The sequence below is a fragment of the Phyllostomus discolor genome, chromosome 4, assembly GCF_004126475.2.
Source record: "Phyllostomus discolor isolate MPI-MPIP mPhyDis1 chromosome 4, mPhyDis1.pri.v3, whole genome shotgun sequence".
NCBI lineage: Eukaryota > Metazoa > Chordata > Mammalia > Chiroptera > Phyllostomidae > Phyllostomus > Phyllostomus discolor.
The window spans coordinates 108,009,181-108,029,682 of NC_040906.2; the positions used below are offsets into that span (position 1 = coordinate 108,009,181).

At 53.4% G+C, this 20,502-nt stretch overlaps 1 protein-coding gene across 9 annotated transcripts in view; it reads left to right on the forward strand.

Annotated features, from left to right (window-relative positions):
• ANKS1A (ankyrin repeat and sterile alpha motif domain containing 1A) overlaps positions 1-20,502 on the forward strand; it is a 191,465-nt gene that overhangs the window by 148,388 nt on the left and 22,575 nt on the right. For 8 of the 9 annotated variants that reach the window (XM_028508894.2, XM_036023971.1, XM_036023972.1 and 5 more), the window contains 2 exons: positions 8,978-9,044; positions 14,189-14,295. In XM_028508894.2, coding sequence (XP_028364695.1) covers positions 8,978-9,044; positions 14,189-14,295 — 174 coding nt within the window. Of the gene's footprint in view, positions 1-8,977; positions 9,045-13,571; positions 14,296-20,502 lie in introns of those variants that run through there. The other variant, XM_036023975.1, reaches the window with a different exon arrangement.

Genomic DNA, 20,502 nt, shown 5'->3' on the forward strand with positions numbered 1-20,502 from the left:
TGTGAGCACCAGAATTCCATTTTCAACAAAGATGACCTCCTAAAGCAGGAAAGAGACCACGCAATAAACTCTCAGCACAATCCATACCTTTCCCTTGCTCCTTCAGTAGTCTGAGCAGGGGTTTGATCTCATTTTATTTCTTTCATACTATAAAGTATACAAACATTCTACCAGCCTAGTATTCCCACGTGCTGCTTACTGTACTAAAGAAGCTCACCGATGCAGGGATTAGTGTCTCTTCCGTCTCGTTAATATGAACCAGGGTCCCGAGTCTGCTCATCCCTGGGAAGGAACCCTCAGGTTGAGTTTTCAGACTGTCAAGGTCGGGGCGAGCCAGAACAGAGAAAGCCACCCCCCGACGGAGGAGCTGTGCTGTGGCCCTTTCCCCCAGACTTCTGGTGCTCAGGGACAGATAGTGAAGTCGGCCCCCCGCGTTCCTTTGCCTCCCTCCGCTCATTAGCCTGTGGGGCATAGTTCATCAGAGACGGTGAAACTCAGACCACGGTTGAGCTTATAATCTGTTGTTCTCGAAAACATTTGATCCTGAAAGAGATTTTCGTCCGAGTATTCTGAAAAAGTTTGAGCATATGGAAAACGAGAGAGACTTGAATAATGAATACCTGTATCCCCCACCTCGAGCCTAGGGTCTGCAGTCCACATGGGGCTGTACGTGCTCTATCTCTTCTCTCCATGGCTCCATCCACCTGAAAACCCATGTTGTTTGTTGTGCATTTCAGTGTAACTTGCAAACATGAGTACATTTTCATCCTTAAACATTTGATAGTGTATATCATTAATTAAAATTCAGTATTTTTCTATAGTTATTTGGGGTGGTAAATTTATATTCAGAGTTTAATGCATAAATCTTAAGTCTGCCATTTCCTGAGTTTTGATAAATATGTACATTTGTGTGACCCAAATTCCTACCAAGATACGAAATATTATCATCACCCTAGAAAGTTCCCTCCTGTGCCCTCCCAGTCAGTTCTGACCCCTCCGCCCCCTCCCAGGAACTCCTCTCCCGCTGTTTTGCACTGCTGCAGATTGGTTTGGCCTCTCCTAGGACGTCATGAAAATGGAATCAATGCAGTATGTGCTCTTTTGTGTAAAGCTTTTCTGAAAGATTCCAACTAGTGCTTTAAAATGAAGTTTGGGCCCTGGCTGGTATGGCTCAGTGAATTGAGTGCCGGCCTGCTAACTGAAAGGTAACTGGTTTGATTCCCAATCAGGGCACGTGCCTGTGTTGCAGGCCAGGTCCCCAGTTACAGGGATACAACAGGCAACCGATCCATGTATCTCCAGCACATCTACGTTTCTCTCCCTCTCTTTCTCCCTCCTTTCCCATCTCTATAAATAAATTAAAATCTTTTTTAAAAAAAAATGAAGTTTGAGGACACTCTCAACTTTATTTATCCAACTTCTTCCTGTGTCACGAGTTCAGAGGTAACTAGGAGTGGCGAGTTGCCAGAGGTCCCAGGACAGCTGATGGGTACTGGTAGTGTGTTTGTATTACATATGTAATTTTTGTTTTCCATCTTAAATATATATAATTTGGTGCTCAAAATTCCACATTGACAGACCTGGTACCGCAAGGCAGGTGTTCCCTGCAGAATCTGAGCAGCCCGTGGATGTCAGGCTCCTTGCCCTGGCACGCCGCCCGGGGAGTGGATCGTGGGTGGGAGCCTGGGGTGTTTTCTCGGGGCTCGTTTGCTCCGGAGCCAGGCTAACCGTGCCGTATGCTGGAGTGCAGTGCCGACTGCAGAGGAGCGGGGCCACGGGGAGGCCTCTCAGACAGTGGTGGTGGTGGAGGAGAAACCAAAGGACCGTGAGGCGGGGTCCCCAGCATTTGCGGCACCTGGGGGCTTTCTGAGATCTGCATGCCGTCTCCTCACCCGGCCCCTCTGTGAGCCTGCTCCTAGACAGAAAGTAGACTGCGCAAATTGGACTAGAACCCAAATACATAATCCTCATTAATCTTTTAGGTTCTTGTCCCACTTTTTAAAGCCAGTACTTGGCACACAACCCAGGGTTATATGGCAGGCAATAATAAAGTTAATTGGAATCTAGGTCTCAACTTTTTTTTCTTCTTTCAGCAGTTTCTTGGGGCTTTGAATTAAAGATTGCTGTTCTAGCATGAGAAAGTCATCTGGCAGGTATTGTTTACAAGTAGGACACCCTTTCGGTCAAGTCGTGTTGAAGTCTGGGGCAGGAGCACTCTGGGTCGGGGAAGAGCCGGCAGGTAGACATGGCGGAGAGGCTTTGGGGAGCGAGGCCCGGCATCAGCAACCCGAGAGGTATGGGAAGGAGAAAGCGGAGAGGGAGGGGGGGAGGGAGGGAGTTGGAGACTTAGACTGGGGTGGGTGGCCTTCCTTACTCCTCACATTGAGCCAGGACAGACTCCTCATGGGCTTTAACAGAAAGACAGAGCTCTGTCGTCTCTCAGTCTGACAGAAAGCGAGGGACAGACAGCAAAGGTGACAATGTAAAGAAGGTTCAGATGGGGATAGAACAATTAACGTGGTCACAGCCTGCCCGCCCCTGTGGTGAGGCAGAGGGGGCTGAGACTGCCAGGTGCTGCTCTGCAGGGAAAGAGGCTCCTCCCTGTGAGCAGAGCTGCCAGCGCTGCGTCAGGACTGCCCGGAGCTGGCACCCTGGGCCACTGCAGCTGCTCATTCATCCCTGTCGCCTTCCCCACACTGTCCAGCACCCCTTCCTCAAAGCAGTTGACGAGGTTAGAAAATCAGACGGATAATTTACTTTGATCCATCTTTATCTTTCTTGAGGCTTGTACGATTCAGTCTGAGGGGAGAGGGAAAAGAATCGCCCAGACCCCGGTCAGTGGCCTGTTTCAGAATGCAGCGTCAAAGCCCCCTCTGGGCTCAGAGCCCATCTGCTGCTAAGAGGCAGAGGACAGAGGTGGTGATGAATTCTTACGTGGTTCCTGGGCCTGGAGTGCAGCCACCAGCAGTCTTCAGGGTTCCTTGCACAGCCAGAGTGACGTCAGCAGTCACCTGCTGGTGAGGCTGGGAAGGGTAGGGCTCAGTTCCTCAGCCGTGTGCCCCTGGGAATGGGGAGTGCTGTCCAAGCAGGTCAGCTGGGCAGAGGAGAGAGGGTCTGCCACCTGGACACCCCCATAGCAGGGAGCTCAGGCTCTCCAGGGAGTGGGCTTGGCCTCCCATGACACTTACTGGAAGTGAGACCTGTGTCACCAGCAGAGTAGAGCTTCGATGTCCTCACCTAAAAAATGGCACAGCGTTTGCCTGGCAGCGAGTTGAGGCTCTGCAGGATTGCCTGTAGAATGGGCCAGCTGGTAGTTGTGGGCTGTAGCAGTTGCTGGGTGCATGAGCCCAGCAGTCTGGAAAAAAAGATACAGATGAGGAGGGGAGAGGGGAATTAGAGAACCCAGACGGGGCCGGAGGTGTTGGCTGCCTTTCCCGTCTCCTGTCCCAGTGAGGTGACTAGCCTGGTGTGCGCGTGTAACAGATGGTAGCTGTTTCTGTGTGTCACTGGGCACTCCAGTGTGCCAGCTCTGCACAGGGCACCCCGTGGGATCGGAAAGAAACACAATATGAAACAAGATCTTCACCCTTCACTGTTCAGTAGTGTCTCTGGGGTACACCGTGAAACAGCCAATCAGGGAAGTAACAGGACAAAGCAGAGTGCGTCTCTGCGCCAGTACAGGAGTACACGTGGGGGCGGAGGAGGCGGTGTGCTACATGCAGGCCCAAGGAGGCTGCTGTGTGTTTCCCGCTGGCGGGGGAGTCTGAGGAGCTGGCAGTGCCCCAGGCGGCAGAAAGTGGGTGGGAGAGAGTGTCTGGCATCAGAAGCCAAGTTCAGTTGCTGGTGAGCCACAGAAACGGCTTCTCATGTTCCCACTGGAACGAAAGGAGATAGAAGGATGGCTGTCCCTTTCCCTTCCTCCTCTGCATTGGCCTCGCTCACGGGCAGGTTGGCCGGACTGATTCCTGCTCTCTGATACTGCCTGCTGCTTCTCACTCGTCCCACTCCTGGGGGGCAGCTCACACAGGCTGACACACACAGCACCCATCAGCTGCCCCCCCACCCCCAGTGCCCCCTGAAACATGGGCAGTGTGGTCTGAGTTGCCCCCGGCAGCCAGGTTATGGTGCTGGGGGACAGAGGCCTCTCCAGGCACAGAACATCACCTCCCGCTGCCCACCTGTGGGTGACGAGGGGTCTGTGTCCCAGACAGGCAGCCGTCAGGCGGCCCGAGCAGCAGCACCTCCAGTGCTCGTGTTTGGGGGTTTTTAGACATATGGTGAATACATTTTGTACAGCCCTGGGAGGGGGAAGCTGAAATAGATTGGTCCTGAATGCTTTCTGAAAATGGACTGTTTCTAAGTGTTTTTTTGAATACACGAATCCATCATTGTGATAACCTTCAGGTCTTTCCTCACCAAACACAAACACAAGTTCTCTAATTGAGTTCGTGCAAAGCACTGTATGAAAGTGGGGCCATTTCCCACCTCTCTCCAAAAATGACGCTGATTCTAAATAACAGAGAGAACAGAACATCGAGCTGAGCTGTTTCTTCACACCCACCTGCCCCTCCCCCTGCCATTCCCACAGATGCAACTTCTTTCTGGGAAAGCAGCCTAATCAGATCGGTTTTAAAGCCTAAATGGTTAAACTGCATGAAATTTAAAATCAGATCAGAGTGGTATCTGTCTTGTGACTGCTCCTCTTAGTCTAGACTGAAATGACCATATCTGCTCTCTGCTGGTTCTGGGCCATGGGGGTGGGGGAGGTGGAATGACGTGATCCAGCTCCTCCCCATCTCCGTCTCTGCCGCCCAGGCCCAGGGAGCCCCAGACTCGCAGAGCTGGTGGTGCCAGGGTGGGGACCTGCCCGGCTCTGTCCAAGCAGGACCCTTCTCTGCCACTTCCCCCCTAGCCCTGAGCCGCCACCAGGGCAGGACGTAGTCCTGGATTGCAGGTGGTCCGTAAACTGCCGTCTATTCCCAGTTCCCCTATAAACTAGGATCTTCTCAGCTTGACTTGGCTACTGCAGTTCACAGAAAACAAAATGTACTTTCTACTTGGGATGGAACAGTTCCCACCCAGCCACAGGGCTGTGGAAACCTGGCCTATTCCTGGCCCCTTGTAGTTGGCATGAGGGGGCCCTGGAGCAAGCAGGAAGGAACCTAGCAAAGCAGCAGCAGGGTGTTCAACTCTGTTTACTGTGATTTCAGAAGGCCCTTTGGCAAAACCTCATGAATTAGGCAGCCAGGAGATGTGGATCAGATAGGCCAGCTGGGGCTTGGGATATTCGGCAGTGATGATGATCGTGAAATACACAGTGTAGGTGACGACTTCATTTCAAAGACACAGCCATCACTTCCGTTTCAGCTCTTTCACCTTGACACTCTGCGTGGCCCTGGGAACACAGCTTTTTCATTACTGGCTCTAAGTAAATGGAAACCACTTCCCCTCCCCCTTCCTCTCTCTGTCTCTGTCTCTTTCTCTGTCTCTCTCTGTTGCCTGTTTACTGTGAGCCAGCTGTAGGATTGAGGGTGGGTAAAAAGGCAGCTAAAACATGCTTGATTCCAGCCCTCATGGTGGCCGCGTGGTGACTCTCCCACATACATGAGAGGGTCTGGAGGAGGGGTCCAGAGGCTGGTGGAGCCATCCCTGGGATAAGGACCCATCCCCATAGGAAACCGTTTCCTCACCCTGAGCGCCCTACTTTTCTCTTACTAATGCAGAAAAGGAAAGAGAAGGCACATCAGCAGATACCTACTGTGTGTCTGCTCTTTGCCCAGCTCTGTGCTCCGTCGTCGGACCGGTAACCAGGCCACAGGACCTGTCTGTCCTCTCGTGCAGCTTGGGGGTCGGGAGCGCCTGGCCTGGAAGAGAAGAGCTGTCTCCACATACTCCTAAGCCTTCCCTGTGGAAGAGAAGGTGCTCCAGAGAAACAGAGGGACCCTGGACTGAGGTTAGGGGAAAAAAGGTTTAAGTCTATAAAAAGGCAAATATAAACTGGTGTTTCTGCAAATGAGAGTGAACTGACTGGGACAGATAGCAACTGCCCCATCTCGTTAAGGCCTTTAGCAACCTCAGACACGGGGGGCAAGGGGTCACACAGCCCGGCCTGCTGCTAACCCAGGGCTCTGTGCCTGGGAGAACCTTCAAGAAATAACTAGGACTTGCCCCACAGATGGGCCCACACAAGTGAACACAGATGTGTGCAGAACAGTGTCATTGTAGCGCCACTTACTGTGAGAAAAGGTGGGATTCCACTCATGCGCATCATGGAACTGGTGCATGAATTACCGTAAAGCCATACATTGGAGGAAACTATGCCTCATCCATTTAAAAAAAGTTCCTTTTTAAAATTTTTTCCATTTTTTCCTTTTAAATATTTCATTGTTTATGCTATCATGGCTGTCCCAGTTTTCCCCCTTGGCCCCCCCTTCCTCCCGCCCGCCCCCCTCTCCCACAGGCAGTCCCCACACCGTGGTCCACGCCCATGGGTCGTGCGTATGTGTGCTTTGATTTTTTTTTAAGTTCTTTTCTGTAGAAAGACTTCCAAGGTGTATTATTAAACAGAAAATGGAACACATCTGTCAGTGTGGGAGGCAGAACGCATCCGCAGATTTGGTGACGTGGGGGTTGGACAGACGGAGAAGGACACTGGGGAAACCAGTTAGACTGGCTCCTTCCAGAGGGAAAATCTAGGAGCTGGGAGACAGGCAGGAAAGAGAGTTTCTCTGAATAAACTTTTGTACCTTTGGAATTTTGAATCATGTGGGTGTTTTACCCGTCAAAAAAATAAATGTAAGTAGCCCTGGCCAGTGTGGCTCAGTTGGGTAGAGCATCGTCCCATGGCTGAAGGGTTGCAGGTTCTATTCCCTGTCCTGGCACATGCAGGAGGCAACGGATCGATGTTTCTCTCTCTCCCTTCCTCTCTAAAATCAATGAAAAAATGTCCTTGGGTGAGGATAAATAAGTAAGTGTAAGTAAAGTTATTTTTTAAAACTTTAAAAATAAGTTTTATCAGGCTAGAGCATTGCAGACAACAGAGGGGGTATGAAAAGCAAGCTAACCTTGTATTGAGCGTCTGCTGTAAGCCAGGTCTTCGACTGGGTGCTTTATGTGCATGTTACTCTTGGTCCACACAGCCCTGTGTAGGAGGCAGGACCTGCCCCCATGTTCATAGATTGAAGGCCGGGACTTTGGGTGTGGAGAGTGCTGTTTGTCCATCGGGGAAGGAGGCAGCATGAGGCGGCCGGGGCCAACGAAAGGGAGGCATGGTACAGGCGGGAGGGCGGGAAGACCTGCTGTGGAGGCACACCCTCCACCTGCTCCGCCGCTCAGCTGTCGGTCAGCTGTTGTGTTTCCCTTTGCTCCTGCTGAGCCGGGGATGGAGTGGCATGCACCCACCCGGTAACAGGCAGTCATTTCGGTGGCTGGCTGGCAAACACCCTCCTGTGTGCCCTGCTGGGTGTAAATGTGCTGCCTTTTGCCTGCCAGACACAGGCTGGCTGGAGAGTTGTTTTTCAGATTGCCGGGTCCTTACTTGCACTTAGAGAAAAGCTTCCAAGCACTGGTACAAAAGGTCCTCTTTCCATTTCTTTGGAAAAAGAGCAAGTGAATGAGCTCATTATCACTGCAACCCAGAAAGGAGGGGGAAGGAAGAGGAGAAGGTGGCCTCCTCCTCACTGCACTGTCCCGCACTGTCTGGCCAGGTGTCCTGGGGTGGGGGGCATGGGTCTGGCTCAGGGCAGCCAAAGCCACATGGCTGGGCCAGGTGGCCCACACAGGGACAGTGCCGGAGACAGGAGATGTGTCTCCTGTGAAGGTGAAACCAGAAGAGACACCAGCATTCAGGCTGCCTGTCTCTACCAAACCCAATAAGCAGTGACAACAATTGAATCTTTATGGGCACTTTATTCAGATGGCCGGTTCATACTCTAACAGACCATCTTGTCTTTTCTTTCCAGGCCAGACCTTTTATAACAGGGAGTAAACAAGGTGTGGTGAGGGCTTTGAGATTCAGGGGGCATTAGGTGAAAGAAACTGCAACATTCTTGTCCTGGGCAGTTAGCTGTTCCCAGGGGTGGGTGGTCGTCTGTCTCTCCCTGGAACACAAAGACCCAGATGCCTCCAGTTGTCCCCAGGTGGTAATCCTTATCAGTGCCCCAGGAAGTCAGCTGTTTTCCCAGGATGCATGATAGGCCTTATCTGTAGTTTCTGAAACAAAAGCTTAACATACACATTACTTGCTAGACTTACAACTTTTTACCTTAAATTAAAATTTTCCAGCTTATGAGTCCCCTGTCATTGGGACCAGTTTCTGCTTGTCTGCTGTGGTCCAGAGAAGGACACGTGTCCGAGCCCGTCTAACCCCTGAGTGCAGAGCTCTGTCTGGGATCACTGGCGTCCAGGGAGCTAAAGGTCCTCCAGTTTGGATTACGTACAGTGCTTGTCTGAGCCCTGGAAGTTGGCTCATGCCTCAGAGCTGGCTCCGTGCAATGTCAGTGACAGGCTGAGGGGTCATGATTTGGCAGGCAGTGCCCTGGGCGCTTGGGGTCTTTCGTGTGACGAAGCTGTCAAAGTCTCCGCCCTGATGGAACTAAAATGCCGGCACAGGCAGTGGAATGTGTCGGGTCTGGCCTGCTCTTGCACCCTCTGCCCATTCTCGGCCTGGGCTGGGAGAGCTGGGGGGAGGGGAGATGTGGAAATACCTTGGAAGAGAGGCTCTTTGGCATTTCCAGCAGCCAAGCCCAAGTTGTTCCTGCTCACTGCCTTCAGGGTGTGTCTTTAGACCCTACTGGGAAGTGGCCAGAGTGGGCCTTTCTCAGTCTGAGTGGCAGAGAGTTCTGGTACCTTGCAGTTTGGTGCTGGACTGGGAATCATCTGGAAGAGCCCTGGAGGCCCACCCAGGGCATCGATGGTGAGTGCGCCATGTGCAATCCGAGCCTGACGTCCTCTCCTTTTTGTCCCTCTTTCGTTTCAGATTGAGAAAATCATGAGCTCCATTGGAGAAGGGATTGACTTTTCTCAGGAGCAGCAAAAGATCTCAGGTACGGTACCAAGCAGCCGTCTGCCCGCTGAACACAGACCTGTGGCTCTTTCCCGCTCGGGCTTTCCCCTCTGAGCGGGAGACAGACACTTCGGGGTGAGAGGGGTCAGCCTCTGACCACGTCCAGCTCACAGCTCAGGGTCTCGGCTGTCTGGCAGCCCATCTGGCTGTTATTTTTAGAGCCATGAGCCCTTTTACATATTGGAGGGCAGTGTGTACCAATCGAACTTCAGTTTGCCTGGGGAGAAACCATTTTCGGTGAACAGTTGTCACTCATGATTCTTTGCATAAGTATAGGCTCACTCTGAACGGCTTAAATTGGAGTGCTGCTCAGTTTGGTCTCCCTGCTTCCCAGGCGGCTCTGGCGCTGAGTGTTCAAGGGCACGCGGCTCTTGTTGGTCTCGTCTGTGGTGGAGGCCGGGGTCAGACGGTGGCCTCGCCTGTTAGCCCACATCTCCTGAGCGGCCGACTTTGCTGTCCTGCTGTGTCTGTCTGTCCATCCATTTTTCCATTTACTAAGTCACTTGCCCTTTTCCCTTCAGATCACTACTACCTCAGGCTTCCCTTCCATCGCAGAGCCCTCGGGGTGAGGTCTGCCCCGTGGGAAACCTGGGACTAGAGAGGCCCGGCCTGCGCTGTCGTCCTTGACGATAGAACAGCCGTGGCTGTGGTGCTTTCTTAGGGCAGTGGCATTCTTCAAGTGCCTCTCAGAGCAGCTCCCACACCTCCCCCCCGAATCTGCCGCTCGTCCCCCCATACCCAGCCTGGCCTCTGCCCCTTACCAAGGAAGTGCCCCTCTGCGCTGAGGAAGTGGGCTTCCCTGCTCCTCTGGAGGCTTCGTCCAGGGTTGACCCACTAGCCCCAGGAACCTCTGGTTCCTCCATGGACCTCTGGCTCTGGCAGGAGGTCCGATGGGTGGGGGCAAGTGTGCGCATCAGGAGGAAAGGGCCCGCCAAGGCCGTGGGCTTGTGGAGAGGGTACAGGCTCTGGAGCCTCAGTTCAAACCCTGGCTCTAGACGTGTGTGTGTGTGTGTGTGTGTGTGTGTGTGTGTGTGTGTTGGACAAGTCACCTAACTGTCTGAGTCCCCAGTTCCCTGCCTACGGCGTTGGGGAGATCGTATCTACCTCATCAGTTGGTGGGAATGAATAATACATATAAATACTTGAGCTAAGGAGTGTAGTAGCCGTGCCCATTTTTGTCTGTGAGATCACTGCTAACGCGTGTCGAGACACCTAGAGAAGAGGGGCACCTGTGCTGCTGGCTGGCCCCTGGCACCCACCCCACCCCACCCTGCACGGGCTTGTGTCCCTGGGTTCTAGCAGGGAGGGCCCAGCCGGGTTGGGTCCGCCTTTGTCAGCCCTGGGGTCTGCAGAGGGGGCTCTTCTGCCCGAGAGTTTGTGGCCCTGTTTCCAGGCAGCCGCTTCCTCTCAGGCATGCAGTCTCACATCACACTCTGTTGTAGTTTGCAGGCTTTGCTGAGAGTCGAGTGTTTGTAGGGAATAGAAGTTCAGGACTGAGCCATCACCGTTGCCATTTTCACAGGTGTGCTTGGGGCGCAGCCAGCAATGGGGTTGATAACGGTCAGTTCAGCTGAGGCCGTCTCACTTCCCCATTCCCCTTGGTGGCAGAGGAGCCTGCATCACTTGTGTGTGATTGAGAAGTAGGGTTAGAAGCAGGCTTTCCTAAGTCAGGAGATGTGGCAGCACCTCTGGAAAACACTCTTCTAGAGGAGGCCTTCTCATTGGAGGTGGTGACACAGAGCTCTTTCTTGGCCCTGCTGGCTCCATGCCCAGTTCCTGCCCCCCATGAACCCATGTGAGTGGCAAGAGTTGGTTGGTCCCACTGTCCCCCTAGGTGCCTGGATCCCTGCACAGTCTTGTTTAGAATTCATTGAGTTGAACTATCCTGCGTACTGCAGCTTAGGAAGTCAAGGGCAGGCACACGAGGGTGGCCGTCTGAATAGATGGTGCATCCACCCACACTGCAGAGTCCCAGCCCGCTGTGCGTGCCCCGCGGCCAGGCTGGGACACGTGGAGACGGTGGGCTCAGCCTGCCCCACACTCCGCCTTCTAACGGTCAGGGGGGGCTTTCCCAGGACCTCAGGGAGCACCAGCCCTCAGCCCAGGCCCGAACAGAATTCTTGTTTATTTTGAGCGGTCACTATCAGGGTGCAGATTGTCCTCGGGCTGCTTCTGGATTAGGAGAAGGGACCTGGCTTTGGTTTGCCACCCTGGCTGGGGAAGCAGGCCCCTCCACAGCCAGCTCTCAGCTAAGCATGGGGTTGCCCCGCTCACATCCTGAAGGGGGAGACCCTCTATGGCACCTGAGTCTCAGTCCTGTTTTGGGCCACGAGTCCCTAATCCGCCAGCATTGGAGCAGGGTACCCAACTCCCCACGCCCCCGACAGGAGTCTAGAGGCAAGCCTTCCCCCGGCCCAGGCCACTCTGGCCTTGTTTGCCAAAGGCTTGTTCTGTCAAACAGAAGAGACCGCTTGGCTTTCTTTTGCTAAAATCAGTCATTTAGCTGTTGAGTAGCAGCTGAACACCCACTCCTCCTGAGGCCTGACCTCCCCGCACACAGAGCCCCTCTGCGCCAGGACCAGCTACAGCCCGTTGGGTGCAGGTGCCCCCGGCGTGTTGGAGGTGGTGTGTGGTCCCTGGGTTGTCTCTGCACATGTTGTTCTTTTGTCTCCACAGCTGGACTTGGGGTTTGGTTCTGGCTTCCTCTTGTCCTTGTGACCCCGCCCCCTCCTGTGCCTCCTCCTTCAGACTGTGCCTGCCCTGCTCTGGGCCTGGTGTCTCTCCCCTGTGCGCCCACGCCCCGGAGAGAAGTCACTCCCGGGCTGTGTGGTATGCTGACCTGAGGACTATCAGGTGTGACACCCTCACTTCGCCTCCTGTGTTTGTGGTGCCCAGGGCAGTCTTCTTGGCACAGAGGCATGGTCACTCCTTACATGGCAGGTGGGCTGTGTCCTTGGGGCCGTGTCGTTCATTCCCCTGTCCCCTCTCTGGCTGTCCTGCAGACTGTCAGCCAGAGCTATAGGAGTGTTCCCCTCTCTGCTGCCTGAGGAGCTGTTTCAGCTGCCTGAGCTGGAGGTCAGGTCTCGCTGTCCTTACCTTCATGTTGGCGTGTGTGTCAGCCAACATCAGATGTTGGGAAACCTGCCATTTGCTCTGGTGCCAGTGCTGCTGTGTCCTCCCTCCAAGGCAGCAGCAGCAGCTTCTGTTTCGATGTCCGATCCCTGATGTATTTTCCCGAGCGTGGAGGGGAGGAGGGTGGGGAGGGGGAAGGGGAGGGCCAGGCATTATGAGAGTGAGCAAGGGCTGTGGAACCGGCAGCAGGCAGCGTCGAGCCCAGGAGCCTTTAGACAAAGCACTCCGCTGCGTTGTGCGAGCGCACTCGGCCTCCGGCGGCCGGGGGTTACGGGCAGGAATGAATCAGCGGCCGGGAGCACTTGACTTCTTGGGCGGACAAGAGCCTGCTGCTTAGGTCCCTGGAGCTGACAGCCCTGCTCAAGGGCAGGGGAGCTCAAGTAGCCCCGGACTCAGCATCTGCTACAGCGCACACTGGGAGGCCGCCAGGTCCCTGGCCACCATCTGCTCGGCAGAGAGGACAGGCGAGAAGGGGAGCCTGGGACCCTGGGTCACCAAGGTCTCCTAATAACCAAGCCAGTGGCCTTGGCCTGCCAGGCGGGCGGAAATACCAGGAACAACAGAATGACTTTCACCGGGTCAAGAGTTCTCTGGAGGTGATGTTTTTATAGTTGTCTCTTCTTCCTTCCTCGCACCTTTCTCTTCCCATTTTCTTTTTTCCTCCTTCTATCTGTACTTGCCTGTGATCGCCAGAGAAGTAGGTGGTGGTTCAGGTGTTCAGCTCAGAACATCCAAGGTCTTCCAGGAAGGGCCCAACTTCTCTCCTCCCTCACCACCTCCCTGCTCAATCTGAGGAGCGCAGCAGACAGACGGCCTCCCTTCCCCGCTCGTCCTGGAGGAGGACATCAGGACCCAAGGAACCTGGGAAGACACTTGCTGTCCTTACCTCTCAGCCGAAGAGAGAGCAGTGCAGAATGTGAATAGACTTCAGCTGCCACAGCTTGGCTGACAGGGACCGCCTCCTTTTTCTCTTCTCTGCTGGATTTTGTCAAAAACTGGATCTGCCTGCCTGCCTTCCACCTGGGTGGCAGATGAGTCACGGGAAGAGCCACCATCAAAGGAACAGGGTCAGCTGCTGCAGACCCACCCGGCCAGAGAAAGCAGCCCTCCGGACAGTGCCCCGGCCCGGGAGACACCCCGCCTGCTGCTGGCACCGGGGCTCTAGCTGCAGACCCAGCTCCTGGCCTGCCGGCCACACAGCCCAGCGGAGTGCGATGTCGCCGCCCCAGCAGAGCCACTCTGAACCTGGTGCCCGAGCCATGGCCCATGTGCCCTGTCAGTTCCTCGCTGCCTAAGCCTCTGAGCACAAAGGGCCATGGTGTGCTTGTTCCGGGACTGCTGGGGGAAAACAAGTAAAAGTCTCTTTTCTCCCTGCCATGTTCACTGCTGCTTGGGTTGCATGTGCTGGGTCCCTGCGAGAGCTGCTGCTTCCCTCCCAGAGCCCTCCCAGTGTGCCTGTGTCCCAGAGCTGCATGGAGATGTGTGCGTTCTCCTGACCCGTGTGCGCTGCAAGGTCGCAGGACTGGTCCCACACCCACAGCCCCACGGGGCTCCCGGATGCACGGATGACAGGCGCTCCCAGCCCCACTGGTGCCCGTGGGACCGGACTTTGTGAACTACCTCAATGTGAACGCTGATGAGGAGCTGACCCAGAGACTGTCGGCGGTTGGCTTCCCCCGGCCCCTGCCTGTCCCCGACTGATGGGCAGAGGTCATGCATGCGCCCCCCCAGCCTGGAGCAGCTTGGCTGAGGGGCGAGCAGGCCAGCGCCCGCACGAGGTTGTGGGTGTGTGCGGTTGGCAGGCCGCCCTCGGCCGCGCACAGGAGGAGCGGCGGGTCTTCCGGTCTCCCGCTCTGGCCCTTTGTCCATAGTTTGTCTGCTTTGTGGTAATGACTATGATGTGGCAGTGCCATCTGTCTTCATCCGAGTGCCGCTGCTACCGCCTTAACGGTTTTTCCCTTTTCAAGCGTCTGCCGATTCCTCTCTCGTCAGGTTCGCGGACGCTGGAGCAGAGCGTCGGGCAGTGGCTGGAGGCGGTGGGGCTGCAGCAGTATGAGAGCAAGTTGCTGCTGAATGGCTTTGACGATGTCCGCTTCCTGGTAAGTGCAGGCCTCCTGGGGGGCCGCCTGTGGGGACTGCTCCTGCAGCGAGTCAAACAGTACGTGGAAGTGACTCACGGAGCCGGGACTGTCATGGGCCTTCTTTCCAAACTCTGTCCCCCTCTACTCTGCTGTACAGAGAGCTCTCTGCAAGTCTGCATCCCAAGAAACAGGGCCCTTCCCCAGTCTCCCTCTCAAAGCTCAGGCCACCTGTTGTGTGGCACGACGTCAGCCTTCTCGTTCCGTCAGACGCCAGGAGTTGTGGTGGACAGGGCAGCCGGGTCCCTGTCGTGACTGTCTGCCCTGCCCCGTCTTAGCGATGCACCAGAAATCTCTTCTGTTCTCCACAACTTTGCTGTCGAGCAGGTCACTTGTCTGGCAGAAAGGCCTCTTCTCTGCCTGGTGTCTGGGGGGCTGCAGCAGCCTCAGGTGCCCCTCCGTGCACCTGTGGCCTTGCAGACGGCTCCTGCAGAGGAGAGGCTGGTTGTTTGAAGCATTGGTTGCTTTTCTGAAGTGTAATTTAAAAAGAAAAAAAGAAGAGGAAAAGTCTAGGTGTCTTGCTTCAGGCTCCCTGTGGAGTAGGGGTTGCCTCTGACAGTCTGAATGTCGCTGAGGACAGGGTGACGATCCCTCATCAGGGATCTCACTTCAGAGGTAGCACTGGCATCCCCAGGGCAGCATTTAACGGTGATTCCAGTGAGAGCTGGCACTTCTGTACCTACTGTGTGCTAGGCACCATGGGCACTGGTGCCCATATGTCAGCCCCCTAGATCTTCCCAGCAGCCTGAGATGTGCACTAGCGTTACTGTTTTTTTAATATATATTTTATTGATTATGCTATTACAGTTGTCCCATTTTCCTCCCTTCATTCCCCTCCACCCTTCACACCCTCTCCCACCCACATCCCCCCCTTTGAGTTCATGTCCATGTGCTGTAAGTTCTTTAGCTTCTACATTTCCCATACTATTCTTGCCCTCTCCATATTTTCTACCTACCATCTATGCTATTTATTCTCTGTACCTTTTCCCTCTCTCCTCCTCTCACTCCCCTGTTGCTAATCCTCCATGTGATCTCCATTTCTGTGGTTCTGTTCCTGTTCTAGTTGTTTGCTTAGTTTGTTTTTGTTTTTGTTTTAGATGTAGTTAACAATTGTGGGTTTGCTGTCATTTTACTATACATGTTTTTTATCTTCTTTTTCTTAGATAAGTCCCTTTAACATTTCATAAAATAAGGGCTTGGTGATGATGAACTCCTTTAACTTGACCTTCTCTGAGAAGCACTTTATCTGCCCTTTCATTCTAAATAATAGCTTTGCCGAATAGAGCAATCTTGGATGTAGGTCCTTGCCTTTCATGACTTGGAATACTTCTTTCCAGCCCCTTCTTGCCTGTAAGGTCTCTTTTGAGAAATCAGCTGACAGACTGATGGGAACTCCTTTATAGATTACTGTCTCCATATCTCTTGCTGCTTCTAGGATTCTTTCCTGCATTTTTACCTTGGCTAATGTAATTATGATGTGCCTTGATGTGTCCTTCCTTGGGTCCAAGTTCTTTGGGACTCTCTGAGCTTCTTGGACTTCCTGGAAGTTTATTTTGGAAATCCTGGAAATCCTTTGCCAGATTGGGGAAGTTCTCCTTTATTATTTGTTCAAATAACTTTTCCACTTGTTGCTCTTCCTCTTCTCCTTCTGGTACCCCTATAATTTGGATGTTGGAACGTTTCAAGATGCCCTGGAGGTTCCTAAGCCTCTCCTCATATTTTTGGATTCTTGTTTCTTCATTCTTTTCCGTTGGTTGTTTCTTTCTTCCTTCTGGTTCACTCCATTGATTTGAGTCCCAGTTTCCTTCCCATCACTATTGGTTCCCTGTGCATTTTCCTTCATTTCACTTAGCATAGTCTTCATTTGTTTGTCTAATTTGCGACCAAAATTCAACCAATTCTGTAAGCATCCTGATCACCAGTGCTTTGAACTGTACATGTGATAGGTTGGCTATCTCTTGGTTGCTTAGCTGTATTTGCTGTGGAGCTTTGATCTGCTCTTCTGTTCAAGCCATTTATTTTCCTCTGTTGTGCCTGTTACGCAGTGAGGGGCAGAGCCATAGGTGTTCACCAGGGTGGGCAACCTAGTCACTGGGTTGTGACGCTGTATGTGGGGGCAGGGTCCAAGAGGGAACAATGGCACTTGCTCCGCTTTCTATTGGACTTCAGTCCCTTCCACCGCTTCCCCCAAGCAAACCGGGCCTTTCTGGTGCTAATTCCCCTGTGGGCAGGCTTGTGTACATTCTAGGACCCCATGGGTCTGTCCAACAAACTCTCCTGTGAGGCTTTAAGTCTCTCCCTGCGCCTCAACTCCCACAGGTGTTTTCAATCAGTACCCGAGGCTCTGTTTCCTGGCTGGGACCTTGGGTTGCGGGCAGTGCCTTGCTTCACAGTTGTCGCCTTGCTGGGTCTGCCGGTTGCCACCCCATGCCCAGGGACCACCTGCTGAGGTTTTGGGTGCCTGGGATGCCTTATGCGCCCAGTCTTTGTGCCACTACCCCTCTCCACCTGGCTGCCTGTCTCCATCCTTCCTACGGGTCGGGAAGAATGTGTCTATTTTAACCCCTTGGTTGTCCGACTTCCATACAGTTCAATTTTCTGTCAGTTCTGATTGTTATTCTGTTTCTAAACTGTTGTTGTTCCTATCTTGGTTGTGTGAGGAGGCACAGTGCATCTACCTATGCCTCCATCTTGGCTGGAAGTTGCATCACTGTTTTAACCCAGAGCAGTTAAGTGGCTTGCTCACATCACAGCACCGGTAGTCGGCACTGGGGGAATGTGCAGCAGGCACTCGGGGTCTGAGGCTGTGCCATAACCACGATGCCACACGGTGTCCTTCCTACATGTGAGGATGTGGGGAGTGACAACATAACTATTTCCGTGCTCTGAGCCACTGACTTCATGTGTTGCCTCAGGAGCATGGCTCGAGGTGAATTAAGCCAACCTTCCCTGCCCTTCCTTGTTCCCTGGCAGGCCTGTCACCTGCTCATGCAGCTCCTGGGAGCACAGTCCTGACTTGGCATTGAGCCGCCTTTCCTCTCTGAAGCAGATCCCTCTTTCTGCTCATTCACTCCGCTGCCTTTTGAGGGGCAGTGGGCAACCTCTACTGCCAAAGTCAAAGGTCAAAGTCAGCCTCGGGCTCCTACCACTGCTCTCACCTCTCCAGTGTGGGTCTCTGTGGGTTTCCCACTGACAAGGTGGCATTTGGTGCCTCCCAAATGCCCAGGGAGCTGGCCTGGGGCTTCCAGGAGGGGCCCTGAGCAGGACAGCTCACCTTACCAGGGCCATCTGCATCTCCAGGGCAAGCTGTGAAGTCCGCAGCAAGCCACCCTTCCAAAGCCTACTGAAGGCCAGTTATTTTTAGCTTTAAAAAATACTAGGTTTTAAAATAGCAATTTTTTAAAAAAAGTTAAACTGTGTATATTTATGGCTCTTAAAACCTAACCCCTGACTCATAGTGTTCCTTGGGAAATGCCAACAAACCCAGAACGGGGTGGGGGTTCAGCCCGGGAAGGGGCGAGTGGCCCCGGCACTGAGTGCAGCAGGGCCTCCCCTCTCTGAGCACGCACTTTCCTCAGACTGGCCATCAGACGGGCGGTGGAGGGTGGCCATGGACTCCACACATCTCCTGCCTGTGCTTCAGTATTTTAGAGGTTGAGCTCTTGACTTCTCGCTCCTCCTGGTAATTTTGGAAAGGGTGAGGTTCCCTGCCCTTCCCTGTGCTCCCAACCAGAGAGTAACTAGCTGGTCAGGCATCTGGGGAGGTCTGGCCCTGGCCCAAACATCCATTCAAGATGCAGGGCCTCTGTAAGAAAGGGTCTGTTCCCATTCGGCAAGGGCCCTCATTGAGGACGGCCTGCAGCTCCATTTTTCCAGGACCCTCCCAGGCCCCTCCTGGGGCCCTGAGCACAAGCTGTTCTTCCTGACCCCTCTCGGTCTGGTGGGCGCCTGGCAGGCAGTCTGCACAAGGGCTGCTGATTGCACCCCACCCGAGTCTGTTCATTCACGTTCCCAGAGTGGCCTGAGTAGCCGTGCAGAGCATCCTGGGTAATTGCGTGTAAATTGCCAGGTGGTCTGTAACGCTAATTAATTTTTAGCGACCAGAAAAAAGAGGAAGGAAACACCCAAGAAGGGGGCCATTTCTGTTTAGAAACATTGCATATGGTATGCCGCACATCACAGTAGCTGTGGGGCATCCCCGTGTGGCAGTTGTCTCCCTTGGTTCGGAAATGCCCTGCGTACTCTTCCACCAGGTGCGCACGTGGCTCCCAGGAAACCAGGCTCTAGCCGTAGTGGGGACATCTGGAAACAGTGTTTCACGGACAAGAGGCACTGCTGCGGGTTCCCACAGCAGGCAGGTCCTGCAGGCTTGTTGTGGGGTACAGGGCATCTGTGGGGCTCAGGGCTCCCTCTCTGGGCAGAGGGGAAGTGTAACAGCATGTGGTCTGCCATATTTTGCCATATATAATGTGCACTTTTTTGCCCAAATTTTTGAGAGAAAAGTAAGGATGTGCATCATAGATGGATTGCACTGATTCTGTATCAGCCTTCTATGATATATAAATATCGTAAATTTCTCACCAGTACATAAAATTGCTTGTACCTTGTTGTATCTGTTCTTGTGTTTTGCGATTATGTGTTACATAAAATTTCTTATACCATAATATGTTCAAAAATAAATGCTAAATCCCTTTATAATACAAAAAACACACAAATATGTAAATATAAATAAATAATTGAATTTAAAAACTAAAATGAAAGATTTTTTTCTCCAAAAATTTGGGCCAAAAACAAGGGTGCATGTTATACAGGCAAAATACGGTAATCATCCCCTTTCTGCCTGAACCTCTTCCAGGTCATCTTTGCTGTGATGCTGTTTGGTTGGGGGGGGCTTCACCCCTTACAAAGTAGGAGCCCATTTGTGTTTTTCACCACACAGGCTGATTGATTTAGAGCATTCTTCATATGAAAGAAGAATGTGTTTCCTCATGACTGCTCTTCCTTGGTCCCAGGTGTACCTTCTGGGGGCACACAGGCCACGCTTAAGCCCCTTGGGGAATTGAGCTCCCTGCCACAGCCCCCAGGTCCTGTCCTGTCAAAGCTTGGCACCCACTTTCTCTTGGGTGCTTCCTGCGATGTGATGACTGGTGATGACTGAGCTAGACAAGCGAGCGCTGCAACCTGAACGTTACTCACACTCTTGCCTGCAGGCAGAAAGGGCCATTGATCGGCTGGGGTCAGGGTCCGGGCAGCTCCAGGTCCTCCCTAGGCTGACGCCGGGCTGACACCGGGTGGGCCAGCTCACCACACTGGCTCACGCATCACAGCCAGTTCCAGTCTCACCACAAATCTTGTCCGCAGGAAATGTGCTTTCCTAGGAAAAGGGGGAAGGTAGTTGGTAGCTCCAAGCACACTGGTACAGGTCTCCGTGTCTGGGGACTCGGCCTGACCTCCCTTCACGGACGTGTTAAGTAAGCAATGATGTCCCTAAAGCTGGAGTAGTGTGTGGACATTAAAACTGTTTTCGAAGAACGTCTACTGTGAGAAAACATTTACCTTGGAGTGTTGAGGAAGAAGTCAGACACAAAAATCCATATGCAGCATGATCTTAATTTCAGAAGAGGAAACTTCTCCCGGGGAATGACAGGTGGCTTCATCTTATTTTAGAGTGCAGTAGATTTCCTGCGTTTCCTACAATGAAGGTATCTGAAGCCAGAAAAGCAATAACGTAGGTGTCTTAAGGGAGTCGATGGGGCAGCTGGGAACACTAGGCACATAAAGCAGTAAGAACAGCAGCCTGGCCAAGTGTTAAGTGCTGCGGTGAGGCCTGTAAGTGCCGCAGCAGCTCGGGGGGACAAGAACCTGTTTTCCCGAGTGTCTACCACGTGCCGCTGGAGCCGGCCCACGGCCCTGGGGGACTGTCAGCCGGGTCCCCTATGAGTGCTGAGGCAGAGGGTGGGGGCACCTCCAGTAGGTGGCACAGCCATGACGCCAGTCCAGATCTGCCCACTTTGAACCTGTGTTCACACTCGCTGTCCTGGGTGTTTGTCGAGGCTGTGGGACTTGGAAAGGTGCAGGGAATGGAAAGGCTGGTGAGGGGCCTGTGCTGTCTGTGGTGAGTGCGGAGGCCAGCCTGAGTGTAGGGAAGGGCAGGGGAGGTGGGCTCGG